Below are 15,004 nucleotides of genomic sequence, written 5' to 3'. Positions count from 1 at the left end.
TGCTGGTTCCAGGTCGGAGCACCACCACCCTGCCCCACCAGAGGGTCCCCAACCACCTCCTCAGCCTTCTCCTCCGGCACCCTTTTACCTGCACCCTCCAACCACCCACCGCTCCCCCAAACACACCTTCCCCAAATCCACAGGCCCGTAAGTGCTGCTCCTCGGGATGCTGCCCCAGCCCTGTCCCTGACCTCGGAGCAAGTAGATAGGTGGTGAAGACCATTCCGCACCAGGCCCTCCTGCACACGGCCCTCCTGCACACTGACCCTCCTGCACACTGGCCCTCCTGCACCAGGCCCTCCTGCACACGGCCCTCCTGCACACTGACCCTCCTGCACACTGGCCCTCCTGCACCAGGCCCTCCTGCACACGGCCCTCCTGCACACCGGCCCTCCTGCACCAGGCCCTCCTGCACACTGACCCTCCTGCACACGGCCCTCCTGCACACTGACCCTCCTGCACACGGCCCTCCTGTACACCGGCCCTCCTGCACCAGGCCCTCCTGCACACGGCCCTCCTGCACACGACCCTCCTGCACACTGGCCCTCCTGCACCAGGCCCTCCTGCACCAGGCCCTCCTGCACACCGGCCCTCCTGCACCAGGCCCTCCTGCACACTGACCCTCCTGCACACGGCCCTCCTGCACACTGACCCTCCTGCACACGGCCCTCCTGTACACCGGCCCTCCTGCACCAGGCCCTCCTGCACACGGCCCTCCTGCACACTGACCCTCCTGCACACGGCCCTCCTGTACACCGGCCCTCCTGCACAGGCCTTCCTGCACACGGCCCTCCTGCACACTGGCCCTCCTGTACACCGGCCCTCCTGCACCAGGCCCTCCTGCACACTGGCCCTCCTGTACACCGGCCCTCCTGCACCAGGCCCTCCTGCACACGGCCCTCCTGCACACTGACCCTCCTGCACACTGACCCTCCTGCACACGGCCCTCCTGTACACCGGCCCTCCTGCACCAGGCCCTCCTGCACACTGACCCTCCTGCACACAGCCCTCCTGCACACAGACCTCCTGCACACAGACCTCCTGCACACTGACCCTCCTGCACACGGCCCTCCTGCACACTGACCCTCCTGCACACTGACCCTCCTGCACACGGCCCTCCTGTACACCGGCCCTCCTGCACCAGGCCCTCCTGCACACTGACCCTCCTGCACACAGCCCTCCTGCACACAGACCTCCTGCACACGGCCCTCCTGCACACTGACCCTCCTGCACACTGACCCTCCTGCACACGGCCCTCCTGTACACCGGCCCTCCTGCACCAGGCCCTCCTGCACACTGACCCTCCTGCACACAGCCCTCCTGCACACAGACCTCCTGCACACCGACCCTCCTGCACACCGGCCCTCCTGCACACGGCCCTCCTGCACCAGGCCCTCCTGCACACCGGCCTCCTGCACACGGCCCTCCTGCACACGGCCCTCCTGCACACTGACCCTCCTGCACACTGACCCTCCTGCACACTGACCCTCCTGTACACCGGCCCTCCTGCACACTGGCCCTCCTGTACACCGGCCCTCCTGCACCAGGCCTTCCTGCACACGGCCCTCCTGCACCAGGCCCTCCTGTACCAGGCCCTCCTGCATACCAGTCCCTCCTGCACACCAGCCTTCCCACATACCAGCCCCCCTGCACCAGGCCCTCCTGTACACAGGCCGAGCTGCCAGGCCATGGTCAGGGGAGGGGGCCAGTCGCCTCGGGGGGCTACTCCTCCGTTCTCTGCTCCTAGCCCAGCAACCTCGAAGCCGGGTACTGGCTGTTCCTAATCCGCCAGAGGAACCCCCCCTCTCCTTCCTCACCTCACTGACCACTGGGAGAGATGATAAAAGCACTTAAAAAAAAATGAAGGAAAAAAAAGGCCTAATACCGGGGGGGCCACTGGGCCCAGGTGGTGCCCTCCATTAATCACGCCGCCTGCCGAGGACGCCAGAGGAACAGATGGCTCTGCCTGTGTCGTGGCCTAGGGGCGGGCAGCAAGCGGGCGCTGCCCAGGCCAACGGGAACTGTGGCCTAATTACAGGGGATGGTGACCCCAGGGAGCAGGGGTCAGGCGCCGGTCAGAGTGGCACCCAGGCCTCCCGAGGAGTGGTGGGGGTGGGGAGTCTCGGTGACCACAAAGCCCTGCATGCACCCACGTGGACTTGCGGGCTCAGGCTCTACCGACCCAGGGGGGGAGTGGACTTGGGCTTTATCCTCAAGGATACGAGGGGTGTGGCAGGGGAGAGGGGCCCAGAAAACTAAGAGGAGGAGGTGAGTTTGTTGTGTGGAAGAGACAAGATCTGGACACCGGGAGGATTCTGGAAGGGGCTCCCAGGGGGTAGCAGCACCTGCACGGGAGGCCGCCTGGCTGTTCCACAGAGCCCGGGGCGAGGCTGAGTGAGGCGGCCTCCGGGGCCCTGCTCGGGGCCTTCCTGGGCTCCCACCAGGGACGGCCAACCATCTAGAACTTGAGGAGATCCCTGGAAATGTCCAGCAGATGGGCCGAGGGTAGCGGCTCAGAGGATTGCAAATGGGACACAACCACACTCTTGGTGCCCAGATGCGGGGGCCGAGGCCCGGGCAGGCCAACCTCCCTCCAAGCCTGGTCTCCCATCCCAAGCCTGGGACACTCTGCTGCCCTCGGATGGGCCGCCAGAGCGAGTGGACCCCAAAAGACGTGTTGGTGTCCTAGCCCCGAGACCCGTGGATGGGACCTGATTTGGAAATAAGGTCCTTGCAGACATGATTAAAAATCTCAAGATCTGATCATCCTGGATTTAGGGTGGATCCTCACCTTAATACTGAGTGACCTCCAAGAGACAGGAAAGACACGGGCACGCAGAGGAGGGGGCCGCGAGGCTGAGGCAGGTGATGCGTCCACAAGCCAGGAATGCCAAGGACCTGGGGCAGCCCCAGAGCCAGGACAGGGGTCTGGGACACACTGTCCCTCGGGGCCTCCAGAAGGAACCAGCCTGGCCGACACCCGGATTTGGGACTTTGGGCTTCCTGACCCGGGCTTTCCGCCCCCCACCGGCTGGGCAAACTCACATCCTCAGGCTGCCTCCCGGCCTACTCAGACTCCTCTCTCACCAAAAGCCCCTGCCCCACCCCTGCCCCAAGGCCCCGCAGGCTGACCGCGGCTCACACACTTGTCCCGTGCATGCCTCACCTTCCAGGCAGTGGTGAACTTACTCTTTTCACCTTCTGTGTTCACCCACCATGCAGGGCCCAGGCTGCCCGCTGCTGCTCCTGATTCCCGCCTCTGCAGGAGCCACCACCCCGCAGGGTCCGCCCACCCCGCCTGGGCACCCCCACCAGGGGCAGGAGACAAAGCTGCCTGCGGGAATCAGACATTTCTCAACCAAACATGGAGAATTAGGGGCGCCTGGGTGGGCTCAGTGGTTGAGCATCTGCCTTTGGCTCAGGGCGTGATCCCTGGGTGGGGTCCTGGGATCGAGTCCCGCATCGGGCTCCCCGCAGGGAGCCTGCTTCTCCTTCTGCCTGTGTCTGCTTTTCATGAATAAATAAATAAAATCTTAAAAAACAAAAATAGAAATGGAGAATTTTAGCTCAGTTGTCAATATAACTGCTCAGTACGAGAGGATCAGGGCAGCTCGGCTGCGTCCAGAGCTGGGGAGGCTTCCCGGGCCACAGAGATGACCCCTCTGGTAGGCCAGAAAGAAGGGCAGGGCCCTAAAGCCCCGTCCAGCCCTGGCACCCGACGACCCCGGAGCCGCGGTGCAGTCTGCCGGCAGCTCTGGCGACGCTTGCTGCTCCCGAACCAACCAGCAATTCCCAACGCTCAGCAGAGCCGGCGGGGCCTGGCCAGGGACGGCCCAGGACGGCCACCCCACCTGGTGAGGTCGAGGACCACAGCTCTGGCCACACTCCTCTGTGGCCCAAAACACAGCTGGCGGCAGCGCCTGGGAGGGGGACTCCTGGAGCGCTCGCCTTTGGGCCAAGCTGCCTTCTTCACTCAACCCAGCGGCCCAACCTGGAGCCGGAGAGGCCCACGGGGACCCATCTCTTTAACCGGGGTGCGCGGCGGGGTGGAATGAGTGATTTCTCTCTGACAATCAACTTCCGAAGATAACATCTATTGCTCTTTTACCCTGGCTGCAAAAGCGACTTACAGACAACGCAGAGAATCGGCTAGACCCAAAGAAAATAGGAAAAAAAAAAAACAAAAAACCTCTAAGCCCATGACCCACTATCAAGATCACCATCCCAATCTTTCTGACGTGCATGCGTGTGTTTCCTCAGCAGCCTCGTGCAGTGACGCGCTCTGAGCATCACACGGGTCCGATCTCTGCACATTCTGGCACCGGTTCTCTGAATTCCTTTGCAGTTCTAAGCTGCTGGCTCCCGGTCGTTCTCAGCTCTGACCGCTGGTCAGAATCATTTCTGGAGTCTGTTACAAACAGATTGCTGGTCCCACCTCTTGGAGGTTCCGATTCAGGAGGGCTGGGTGGGCCCGGCACCCCAAGGTGCGTCAGAGGGGAAGGTGGGGAGGCCCCTCCAAGCCTCCTCTCCACTGCCACCCCTTGCCGAGGATCCTACAAGAAGGAAATCCTAAGCACCGGCCATCACAGGGGCCGCCCTGGTCACAGACCTCAGAGACACCAGCTCAGCAGCCCCACTGCCCCCACCTGCCCCAAAAGTCACCCAAGGTCAGCAGCGGCCAGCCTTAGCTCCTGGATCCGTCATGACCCAAAGGACACACTGGGCCCTGCTGGGGGCAGATGCACATGTGACAAGGGGGCGTGTCAGTCACGAGGCCTCCAAACCTGCCCCAGGCCCACGCCGTGTCGACCTTTGAGACAGAGAAGGTCCAGGCAGCCCGGGGTCCACACAACAAAACATGGCATAAGTCACCTGCTACAGGAAACACAGGACAGAGCTGAAGGCCAGCGCCCCGGGCCCCTGCCCGCCTCCTGCCTCCCCCGAAGGTGCCCACTCCTCCCCAGGACGGGGATCACAGTCCTCCCTGCAGACTGTCACCCTCCTGGGGACGGAAGCAAAGCTCGGTAGTGTCTGTCCTTGATGTACCCTGAGCGCTTGTCGGGTCCCACTACCAAATTCACACGTTGAATCCCATCCTCAGTGTGACAGGATGCGGGGTGGGGCCTTTGCAGGTGCTGGGGACATGGGAGTAGAGCCCTCGGGACCAGACCAGGGTCCCCATAGAAGCACCCCTCTGCCCCGTGAAGACCCAGGGAGAAGACGGCCGTCTGGGAGCCAGGACCGGGCAGCAGCGTGATCGGGGACTGCGAGGGATGAATGCATCAGTTAAAGCCCGGCTCTTGGGTTTTCGTGACAGCGGCCACGCAGGGGGGCCTCCACCAGGGCCAAGGACACCACCTGGCCAGTCCTACAGGCTCAAAAAGTACCATTGCCTTGAATTTCTAATCGCCGATGTTGCTTGGTGCTTCCGACACGCCGGGCGCCGCTCTGCAGTCCATTCAGTCCCCGCAGGCACCCCAAGACACAGCGACTTTCTTCCCTCCCCATTTCACGGATGGGAAGGCGAGGCACCGAGAGGCCCAGCATCAGAGCCGGGTGCGGGTGCAGCCAGGTCCCGGCCAGCATGCTAACCCCAGCCCCACCCCAGAGTCACACCCCAAAGTGGGGAGCTACCCCCCCAACAGCACTGCGCTAAGCCCTGAGCCCGCGCCACCTGCCACCCTGCAAGGTGGGCGCCGTCATTCCCAGCTCACAGGGAGTGGCCACAGAGCTGGAGGGCAGCGAGGCTGGGACTGGGGGGGCAGCCCCCCTAGACCGCAGGCCCTGGACGCCCGCTGTCCCCACCCACCGCCTGAGTAGCTTGAGATGGCAGGCTCAGCCCGTGTCGGGAGGCACCAGGAGGGCCAGAGGGCAGGACTCAGGAGGAGGGAGGGATGCAAGGGTACAGGGGGCTGGGTCTGCCTTCCATGTGGCCCCGGGCCAGGCTTGAGGCCAGGCCTGACCTGGAGCCTCGGCGGCCCGTCCACCTTGCTGGCCTCCGGGAGGACTGAAAGGCTGAGCATCTGACGTGGCAGCCCCAGCGCCCGGCACATAGTAGGTGCTCAGGAAAGGAGATGGTGATGGACACTAGCAAGAGCCAGTGCGGTCAGAGGAAGTGCCTGTGAGCAAAGGGGCAACAGCTGGAAAGGCCGGGACTTGGGTCGGAAACAAAGAATGCAGGAGGAGGGGGGAGGGAGGGAGGGAGGGAGGCAGGGAGGCCAAAGCCTGACAGCTGGCTCCAGGGCAGCTGTTTGCAGGAGCCTGGCTTCATCACTTAAATATTAGGAGAGATGTAAATATTCGAGTGCGAGTGCACAGGGCAGGGGGAAGATTTCGTCCCTCTCAGTGCCCCCATCCCCCCAGCTGCCCCAAGACCCGGCGACCCCCAGGGCCCCAAGTTGGGGTGGGGACAGCAACTCAGGAGGGAGAGGGCGTTACCCCTCCTCCCTCCTCTCCCAGCCTGGGCCTACCAAGGTGTGAATGGATGACAGCCTTCCCCGTCTCAGCCCCAAGGGGCCCCAGGCCTGCCAAGGCTTTCTTTTGTAGCTTAGCAAAAAAGCCAAGCAGCCCTTCCTGAGGTTTTGTGGTGAAGGCCCAGGACGCAAAGCTGACCCCTCCCACCTGCAACATGCTCCCCGCACCCCCCCACCCCACCCCACCCCGCGAGAAGTTAACACCTGGATCATTCATCACCCAAGTCCCTCCCAGCTCACCCAGCCTCCTGACCAGGAGCAGGGACAGAGCCTGGGTCCCCCTGGCAAGCACAGCCCCAAGGGCACCTCCACCAGGTGCAGGCACCCCTGCCAGGCACGGGCACCGCACGATCTCCCAAAGAAACTACAAGCTGGGAGAAATCACGAGAGAAGCCAGCCTGCCTGGTAAACTCCCACCCAGGACTCTGGGTAGGTACTCCTGCCTCCAGGAAGCCCTCCTGAACCTACCCCTCTCTTGGGCTCATGCCTGCCCGCCCCCCCAGAAGCTACAGCAGAGCTGGCACAGAGCTGGCACCCACAGATAGCTGTTGAATAAGGGGAATGAGCCCATTGCTTCCCTCACCCCAGGATCCTCCTCCTGGCCCGCCAGAGAACAGAGGGATCCCAGCACTTCATCTTGCGCCGAACGAAAACCCAAAACCCAGGCACTTTGCAGAGCGCGCCTTCCCCTGACTTTTTACGGGGGACAGGAGCCAGGGGACAGCAGAGAAGACCGCCCCTCCAGGCCTGGTTCGGAGCCAGGAAAACTTGTATGCTTTTACTGTAGATAAAATCGGTCTCCGGGGGACACGGGGCAGGGGCCTGGCCTACCACTCACGGGGAGACTGCCCACCCACATGGAAAGGAGGACCAAATATCCCCGCTCCGAGCCGGCTGCCGGCGCCCGAGGAGGGGGCCAGCCCGGATACGGAGCGAGATCCAGCCTGGGACGGTACAGAAATCCTCCGGACTGTGGCCACGACAGTTAGAACCAGCAGTGTCTCCACCTTCCAGGTCAGTGTCTGGGGGAGGGGAGATGCCAAGGTGGCCCACACTGGGGACATCTCTCTCCTCCCACCAGAAGGAAAGATGCTGCTGCCCGTGGCCCCGGTGGCTCCCTGCCTCAATTCCTGGGGACCCGCATAGGGAGGTGCCCAGGACCCCCAGGCCCAGCCCCAGGGGACAGCCAGAAGCCCATCAGCACAGACAGCCAGTCACCGGTCAGTGCTCCTCGAACGGTCAGGGAATCATCCAGAAAGACCTGACAAGGGCTGCAGAAGAGCTCAGAGTTTCAGCTCCTCCTTGGAAGACCAAGGAAGCAGGGCAGAGAAGGGAAGCAGCCCTGGAATTCCCCCACTTGATCCAAATGAGCCCCAGGCCACATGACCCCCCCACCTCCCCACAGCCCCTCACTTGTACCCAGGGAATAACCATGGAACCCCCCAGCTAGAGAGATGGACCCTCAGAGACTGGACGAAGGGTGGAATGGACAGGAGGTGGAGGGGGCACCTCTACGCTCCCCCCCCCAATCTCCCCCCTGGCTTTCCCAGGAAGCTACTTCAAGTGTTGGAAGGCAAAGGGTCCCGGCCTTGGGGACAAGGACAACACAGGAAGCTCAGAGCCATGGGTGGGGAGGACACACTTATGCATGGGCCCTGGATTTTCTGGATTTTGCAACTCAGCCCAGTGGAGGGAGAAGGCCCCAGTGGCAGAGGCTCCCCTTCCCAGGAGGAGCTGTTAAAGACTCGAGAACACAGGAAAGAGGGCAAACCCCAAGCAAGAAAGAGGTGGGCCGGAGCTTCATTCTGGGCTCCCCACCTGGGCACCCCCGGCTCTTCACCGAGCCCCGGGCTGGGCGTTGGGACTCCACGGACATCGGCGCTGTCCTCTTGATCCCCTGCCTGAATTTCTGGGCACTGGCAGCACTTTTAAAAATGACAACAAACGTGGGAGCTTCTAGAATGTCTCTTGGTCCAGGCTGAACAGAGCCTCCAGGCTCTGCCCCCACCAAATTAAACAGCCCGAGCCCAGAATTGCCCCAGGCGCCAGGGGCATCTCAGGCCGGCCGCTGGGTCTGTTTGGCTGGAGATTACAAATCCTCAGGCTTCTGGGACCATGTTCCAGAGAGTTCCGGACCGTTCGGTCTCATAAGCAAAACTCAGAGAGCCTCCAAATTTGGGAAAAACCGAGAGGGCCTTGGAAAGAAAGCCACTGTTTGACCATTTTTCCTCAGTGGCTTTGTCAAAAGAAAGTGCAAGAACTCATTTCCCGGCCGAGTTTCTGGGATGTATCCAAAAAAATGAAATCTCCTGGGGCTTCCACCCTCTGATGAACCTCTCACCGGGGCCCCTGGCCACCCATGCCCCTCCACCCTCCCCCACCCCACCCTCCGATGCACACCACCAGGTCTTTGAGGGCGTACACCATGTAAGCAGTTGCTCCAGCCACAAAACAGTGAGCAAAGACGCACGACGTGGCCTTGGGGGGCTCTGAGCCCGGCGGGAAGCACCTGGTCTGGCCAGGCAGGGCAGGTGGGACTCCTTCCTGGGTCTGGGGCCAACATGCAACCCTTGAGTCTGGCCCCCAGGTCCTCGCTGCCAAACCAGGGTACGCCCCCCTCACTGTACCCCAACAAAACTCTTCTGAGCAGCAAACTGGCCCGAGCCCAGGGCTGCTTGGCCAGTAAACCAAGGAGGGTGGCAGCTATAGTGCCGGCCGGGCTGATCTCTGAGCGTGACCTCCCCTGACCTCTGGGCACGCAGGGAGAAAGAGGAGGAGGGAGCCCTGTTCTGCTCAGCCGGCGCCAGGGTAGCAGGGCCACAGCACCAAGGGGCAGGCTGAGAGGTCCCCGGCTCCTGCAGGGCAGGTGCAGCACCTGCACACCTCCGCTTCCTCGGGGGCCACCGCATCATGAGTGGGCTCCTCCAGTCCGGCCAAGTGACCTCATCGCCACACGGCTCCCACCTCCTGCCACAAAGCAAGAGCTGCAGGGAGGCCTACCCACTGGAGGCCCTGCGTCTGGCTGAAAAGCGGGAGGCATCGCTCCAGAGGCCCACGGGCATTAATTAGGGACAGGTCTGCACCCATCGCCAAGCAACAGGCCTTGTCCCTCTGGGAGGAAAGGGGCTCCTGCATCCAGCAGTCGAGGGAGCCCCCGTCCCAGAGGCTCCTGGGCTCCCAGATGAGCTGGCTTGTCAGGCCAGCTGGCGAGGTCCCCTCGCCCCTCCCCCAGCACCCGCACTCCCCCTACCCCCACCCCGGCCTGCTCTCCTGGGCCAGAGCCTCCAGGACCATCTGGGAGGGTCCTCCGAGGAGCCAGCCGAGGGTCTGGGTGGCCACAACCTGTCCTGTCCGCAGTAGGGCACAGCTGGGGGACCTGAGCGCCCGAGGCCCTGGGCCAGACCGTGTTTCAACAAACATTAAGGACTTTTGGGATTCTTTCACCGCGTGCAAATACGGTTACGGCAACCAGGGCCGAGGAAAGCAGGCCGGCAGCTGGCACTTGGAAGGGCTTTGTTACACAAAGACCAGAGTTGTAACGGCCTCGGCGGTAACAGATCCGTCCAACGCTCCGGGCCTCCACCAGCCCGAGCGATGGGGGAAGGAGTCGCCCCTCCTGCCGCCCCGTCCCAGGCCCATCTGCGTGGCGGGGGGAGAGGGGGGATCAAAAAAATCTAAAAACAATCACAGGAGCAAAACGCAAACCCTCTTCTTGCCCTCACATGGGGGTTCCCCACAGAGCCCTGAGTTCACCCTCAAAGGGAAGGCAAAGGCCAGTGTGGGACATTCGTGCCCATGAAGGACACAAAGCCAACAGACACATCCACAGTAGAGTATGGGCTGAATCCCCACGTCACCTCGACAACGCGACAGAGCCAAAACGAGAAGGGTGCCGCTCCCCAGGGCCGGGGGCAGATGTGCCGGGACGTGTGGCATCAGGTGACCCACACACCCACACACACCCACCTGCAGGGGCGTGCTGCTCTGGCTGGACACCCACCCTGCACCCCACCCCCTTCCCCCCCCACCCTAGGGGGCACACTACCCGGGCCGGACACTACCACCAGCTCCAAACCTCCCCAAGACCAGTGCCCGCAGAGACAATCACCCGCAACAATGCCCTGGCTCAGAACCTGCCGGGCTTTGGGGGTGGCCCCTGGGGCTTCTGTTCTCCAGCAATGAGCACGCGCCTGGTGACAGGCCGAGTCCGCCGGCCCCAGACTGTGGGGGCGCAAAAGCTGCTGAGGGGCTGGCGGTCTCCTCCCCGACCCCTTCCATCCTACCTCACAGAAACCCTGAGACACCGGTGAGCAGCCCCACGGACACGGACCAGCGCTCCTGCAGCGCTGCTCTGGCCTCCCCGGGACAGTCGGAACTCCTGGAGGGGACGCCTGGCCTGGCCCTCTGATCCGCTCCGACTGGCCCCTCCTTGGGCCCCATTCTCCAATGGACCAGCTCATTCCAGCCTCCCCCGCTTCTGCTGGCTCCCGGGGACCTGAAGGCTCCCCTCCCTTCCTCCCTCCCGCAACAGAATTCCGCCTTTCGCCCAAGGTCGGCCTCCTCCACGCGACCTTTCTGTGCCGGGGCCGTGCCACACTGTATCGGGCGCTGTTGCCCCGGTCCCGCACTGTCCTCCTCCTCTCCGGGCTCCTTCCCCAAGTCCGGCCCTCCCAGGCTCAGCCCCCAGCAAGCAACCCCACCCCAAGCTCCTGGGGTCCTTTGGGCCACTCCGGGCCCTGGAGCTGGCCAGCTGGCCATTTAGGGCCCTTACACACGCTTCCACTCAGAAGCCCCGAGGGCTCTAACGCCCGACCCCTCTGCCTTCAGTGCACACAGCAGGGTGATGGATGCAGACAGGGAACCAGGGGCTCCCCAAGAGTGAGACATCTCCCCCTGCAGTCACAGGGCTGCCAACTGTTGCACCAGGATGGTCTCAATGAGGCCATTGTCTCCGACCAAATGGGAGGGTCAAGCTGCCGCCTGGAGGCAGCGCAGAGGCTGCCAGCGTCTCCAGATGGGGTGCACCTCGGGGTCAGGCTGGAGTTATACACCGGGACCCCGAGGCAGAGACGCTAACAGCCTGCATGGCCCCGATCTAACAGCTGTAAAACCACAACACCCCCTCCCTCCCCGCCTCCCCGTCCTGCCTCGGGGCTACTGTGGAGTCCCGCTGCTCTTCCCCACAGACCCTGCTGCCAACGCCAGGCTTTCCGCTTTCCGGCCCGGCCCGGACTGCAAGCCAACCTAACTCCACAGGCGACACAGCGCGCCACCTGAAGGGGGCAGCCGTCTCTAGATCGGCTGGTTCCCGCACTTGGACATTTAGGACATAAAAGGCCCTTGAGGACGGCTGCAGGAGAGCCTGGCTCTGGGCATCAGAAGGCCAAAGAGGATGAAGCAGACACGGGGAGACCCCAGGAGGAGCACGCTACCCAAGATGTCCAAACAGCAGGGGATAAGCCATCACCGCCCTGCGGCCCCAGAACTCCCCTCGTCCAGGGCTCAGTGCCAGAATCGCGAAAGTGCTCCCTCTACGGAGCCAACAGCAGGCCGGTCCCTCTGCGTGGGCAGGCCGGCCACCGGACCCCAGCCCTCTGGGCTCTTCACACTCCTCCCTGCTCAAACCACTCCAGGCCTGGCCCCAAATCGCAGCCGCAGCATCTCCGCTTGGGATCCGGCCAGACTCTGGTCCCCAGAAGTGTCCCCACAGATGCGGCTGACCCCCAGGTGGACCATGTGCACTGCAGAGCTCTCTGCCCGGGCGGGGAGAGGACCTCCTGGGGCCGCGGGGCACCGGGACCTCTCCAGCTCCTTGCAGCGAGGCCGGGCCCACCAGAGGGCTCTGCCCAAGGCGGCCTGGAAGCCCCTGGAGGGGCGGGGGCTGGGGCCCAGCAGAGGCAGGCCCGCCCCCCACGATTCCGGCCCCAGAAGTGCTGCAGACTATTGTGTGCGCTTCCCTCCCGGCCGCTTTATTTACTCCCCAGGACGCAGGACGCAGAGCCACAGGCGGTCACGAGGACTCACGGAGGCGCGCACACGCGAACACACACACACACACACACTCGGCCGGGAAGCCCGGCGGCTCGGAGGAAGGAGCCCCCCCAAGTCCCCGCAGGCTCCTAAACCCCAAGGGGGGAGGGGCCGAGCGCGCTCCCTCCCGGCCCGCAGGCCCCCTCCGCCGCCGCCCGACTCCAGGGGGTGGCTGGGGCCCCGGGGCGACCCCGCTCGGCGGCCCCCGCCCCCGCCCCCGCCCCCACCCCGGCCGGAACTCGGCTGCGTCCGGCCCCGAGACTGGGGCGCGCGCAGGGCCGCGGGGCCGAGGGCCAAGGGGCGGACAGCGCCGCAGCCACGGAGCCCGCGCCCGGCGCTTCCCCGGTGCCCCGCGAGCCCTCGGGGCCGTCGCCGCGCAGATGCGACCGAAGGGAGGACGCCGGGGGCAGCGCCGCCCCGAGCCCCGAAGCCCCCAACCGCGTCCTCCCGGCCCGAGGGCGCCCCCTCCGCGGCCCCGGGGCGCGCCCGGCACCCACCTTCGAAGTCGGAGATGATCCCGTCCAGCTGCGCGTTGACCGCGGGGTCGGACATGGTGGCCGCGGAGGGCGGCGGCGAGGAGGCCGGGCCCTGCGCCCCGCGCCCCGGACCCCGCGCCCCGGACCCCGCGCCCCGGACCCCGCGCCCCGCCCCCGCCGAGCAGAGCTGGCCTCGGCCGCCGCGCCTCGGCCCGGGCTGCGCTGAATGAATGGGGGAGGCGGGCGGGCGCCGGCCTGGGCTCCGGGCTCCGGGCTCCGGCCCCCGCCCCGCCCCGCCCCGCCCCGCCCCGCCCCGCCGCCCGGGGATCGGGTTCGCGCACCGCCCGGCCTCCCGCTCGCACTGGCTGCTCCGCCCGCCCGTCAAGGCCGGCCCGGGGCGGGGGCGGGGCGGGGGCCGGCGCGGGCGGCCGCGGGGACAGGCCGAGTCCTGGGCGCCCCGGGACGGCGACCGACGGCCGGCCCCTCCCCCGGCGCCCCGCGGCGGCCAGATGTGGGCGGATGTGGGCCGGGCGGGGCGGGGCGGGGCGGCGCGGGGAGAGGCCTCCCCTTCCCTGCGGCGCGGGCTCCTCCCGCGGGAGGCCCGACTTACGCAGCCAAACAAAGTTCCTCGCCGCCGCCGCCGCCGCCTTCCCGAGCCCGCGCCCGCGCCCGCAAGGGTTAAGCGCCCGCCCGGCCCGGCGCGCTGGCGGCCGCGGGGACCCCGCCCGTGCACCCGGAGCCGCGGGGCGAGGGGCGCGCAGGACTCGCGGGGCCCCGGCTGGGGGGCGCCCCCTCCAGGGACTCCCCACCCCCACCGCCCACCCCAGCCCAGAGGCCGAGAAGGTGCCAACCTGGAGCGGGCGCGTGGGGGTCGGGAAGGAGCAGCCCGGGGCGTGCGCCCCCCCAGCTTCCACCATGACGGGGGCTGCCCCGTGGCCGCCCGCATGAACGCGGGTCCTCGCCCTGGAAAGGCGAAGATGCTGCCTAGCATCCGAAGGAAGGAGCTCCGGGGTGGGGAGGGGGCTCCTGTCTGCGCCCCACCTCAGGCCTGGTCCTGCCCTCCTGGACAGCAACTTCTACACTGGCCCTTCCATTCGCAAACACGGATTAAAGTGGGTCACCTACAAGGGAGGCAGGCTGGGGACCAACAGGACCAGTTGGGACTTGAGAAGCAAAAGGATGGAGCCCCCCACCCCCTACCCTAGGAAGGGCCCTCCAGGGCTGGCACCTACAGCCGAGAGGGCCTCCCTCCCTCTCCTGGCTAGGCAGGTAGGCTCTCCGGCCTACTCTCTGCCCCCTCATTACCCGACACCCAGAACCTCTGCCCCAAGCCCGCCGGTGTGAGAATCTCCGGCACGAAATATACCCTCCCTGCTGGCGGCAGGTCCTCTCAGGAGTGGCCTGTGAGCCCCCGAGAGCTGGTCCCGGGTCTCAGGTCAGTCCCCACCACTTCCAGCCCAGCCCCCACAACCGGTCTGGAAAGATCCCAGATGTGCTGCGGACGGATGCCGAGGCCCGACTGCCATCCCACTCATTCCCCACCTCTTTCTGGGAATGCACTGGGCTTGGTGGGCTCTATCAAGGAGACGAGATCGCGTCCTCTTTCTTTTTAAGAGAAGTGGTCACTCCCTCCCTCATGCTTTGGATATTTTGAACTATTTTCAACCGAGTGAGTTTGTGGACATGGAACTGCAAAACCACAGACATTTCAGATGCGCACACACCCTCATCTGCCCGGGAGCCCGGGGTTTCAAAAACGGAGTCACCACTGGCATGAATAGTGCCCCACTGGCTTTCACAGCAGCCCTGGCATTCGGTGTTTGAAAGCCAGCACCTGGGCCTCCGGCCTGACACCCCAGCCCTCTGGGCCACCTGTCCACCCAGCATTTGGGAGGTTGGTGGTCCACCACCCCTAAAAAGCAGCCTAACTGCACAGGCCCCTGGGAGGATGCTGGGCCACAGCATTATTGTCCCATGTTTTTATAAAAAGCACCTGGGGAGTGTAGACACACCCATGTGATTGTT

General features: G+C 65.0%; 1 protein-coding gene across 5 annotated transcripts in view; it reads right to left on the bottom strand.

Annotated features, from left to right (window-relative positions):
- The window catches only part of SEPTIN9 (septin 9), a 145,248-nt gene that overhangs the window by 75,625 nt on the left and 54,619 nt on the right, over window positions 1-15,004 (bottom strand). The window contains exon 1 of one of the 5 annotated variants that reach the window (XM_077854382.1): window positions 13,001-13,403. The exons of the other annotated variants lie outside the window; for them this stretch is intronic. Within the exon in view, the coding sequence (XP_077710508.1) occupies window positions 13,001-13,055 (55 nt within the window). The 5' untranslated portion in view covers window positions 13,056-13,403. Of the gene's footprint in view, window positions 1-13,000; window positions 13,404-15,004 lie in introns of those variants that run through there. 5 annotated transcript variants of the gene reach the window in all.

The sequence above is a fragment of the Canis aureus genome, chromosome 16 (assembly GCF_053574225.1).
Source record: "Canis aureus isolate CA01 chromosome 16, VMU_Caureus_v.1.0, whole genome shotgun sequence".
Lineage (NCBI taxonomy): Eukaryota > Metazoa > Chordata > Mammalia > Carnivora > Canidae > Canis > Canis aureus.
This window is presented reverse-complemented; position numbering and strand designations above follow the sequence as displayed.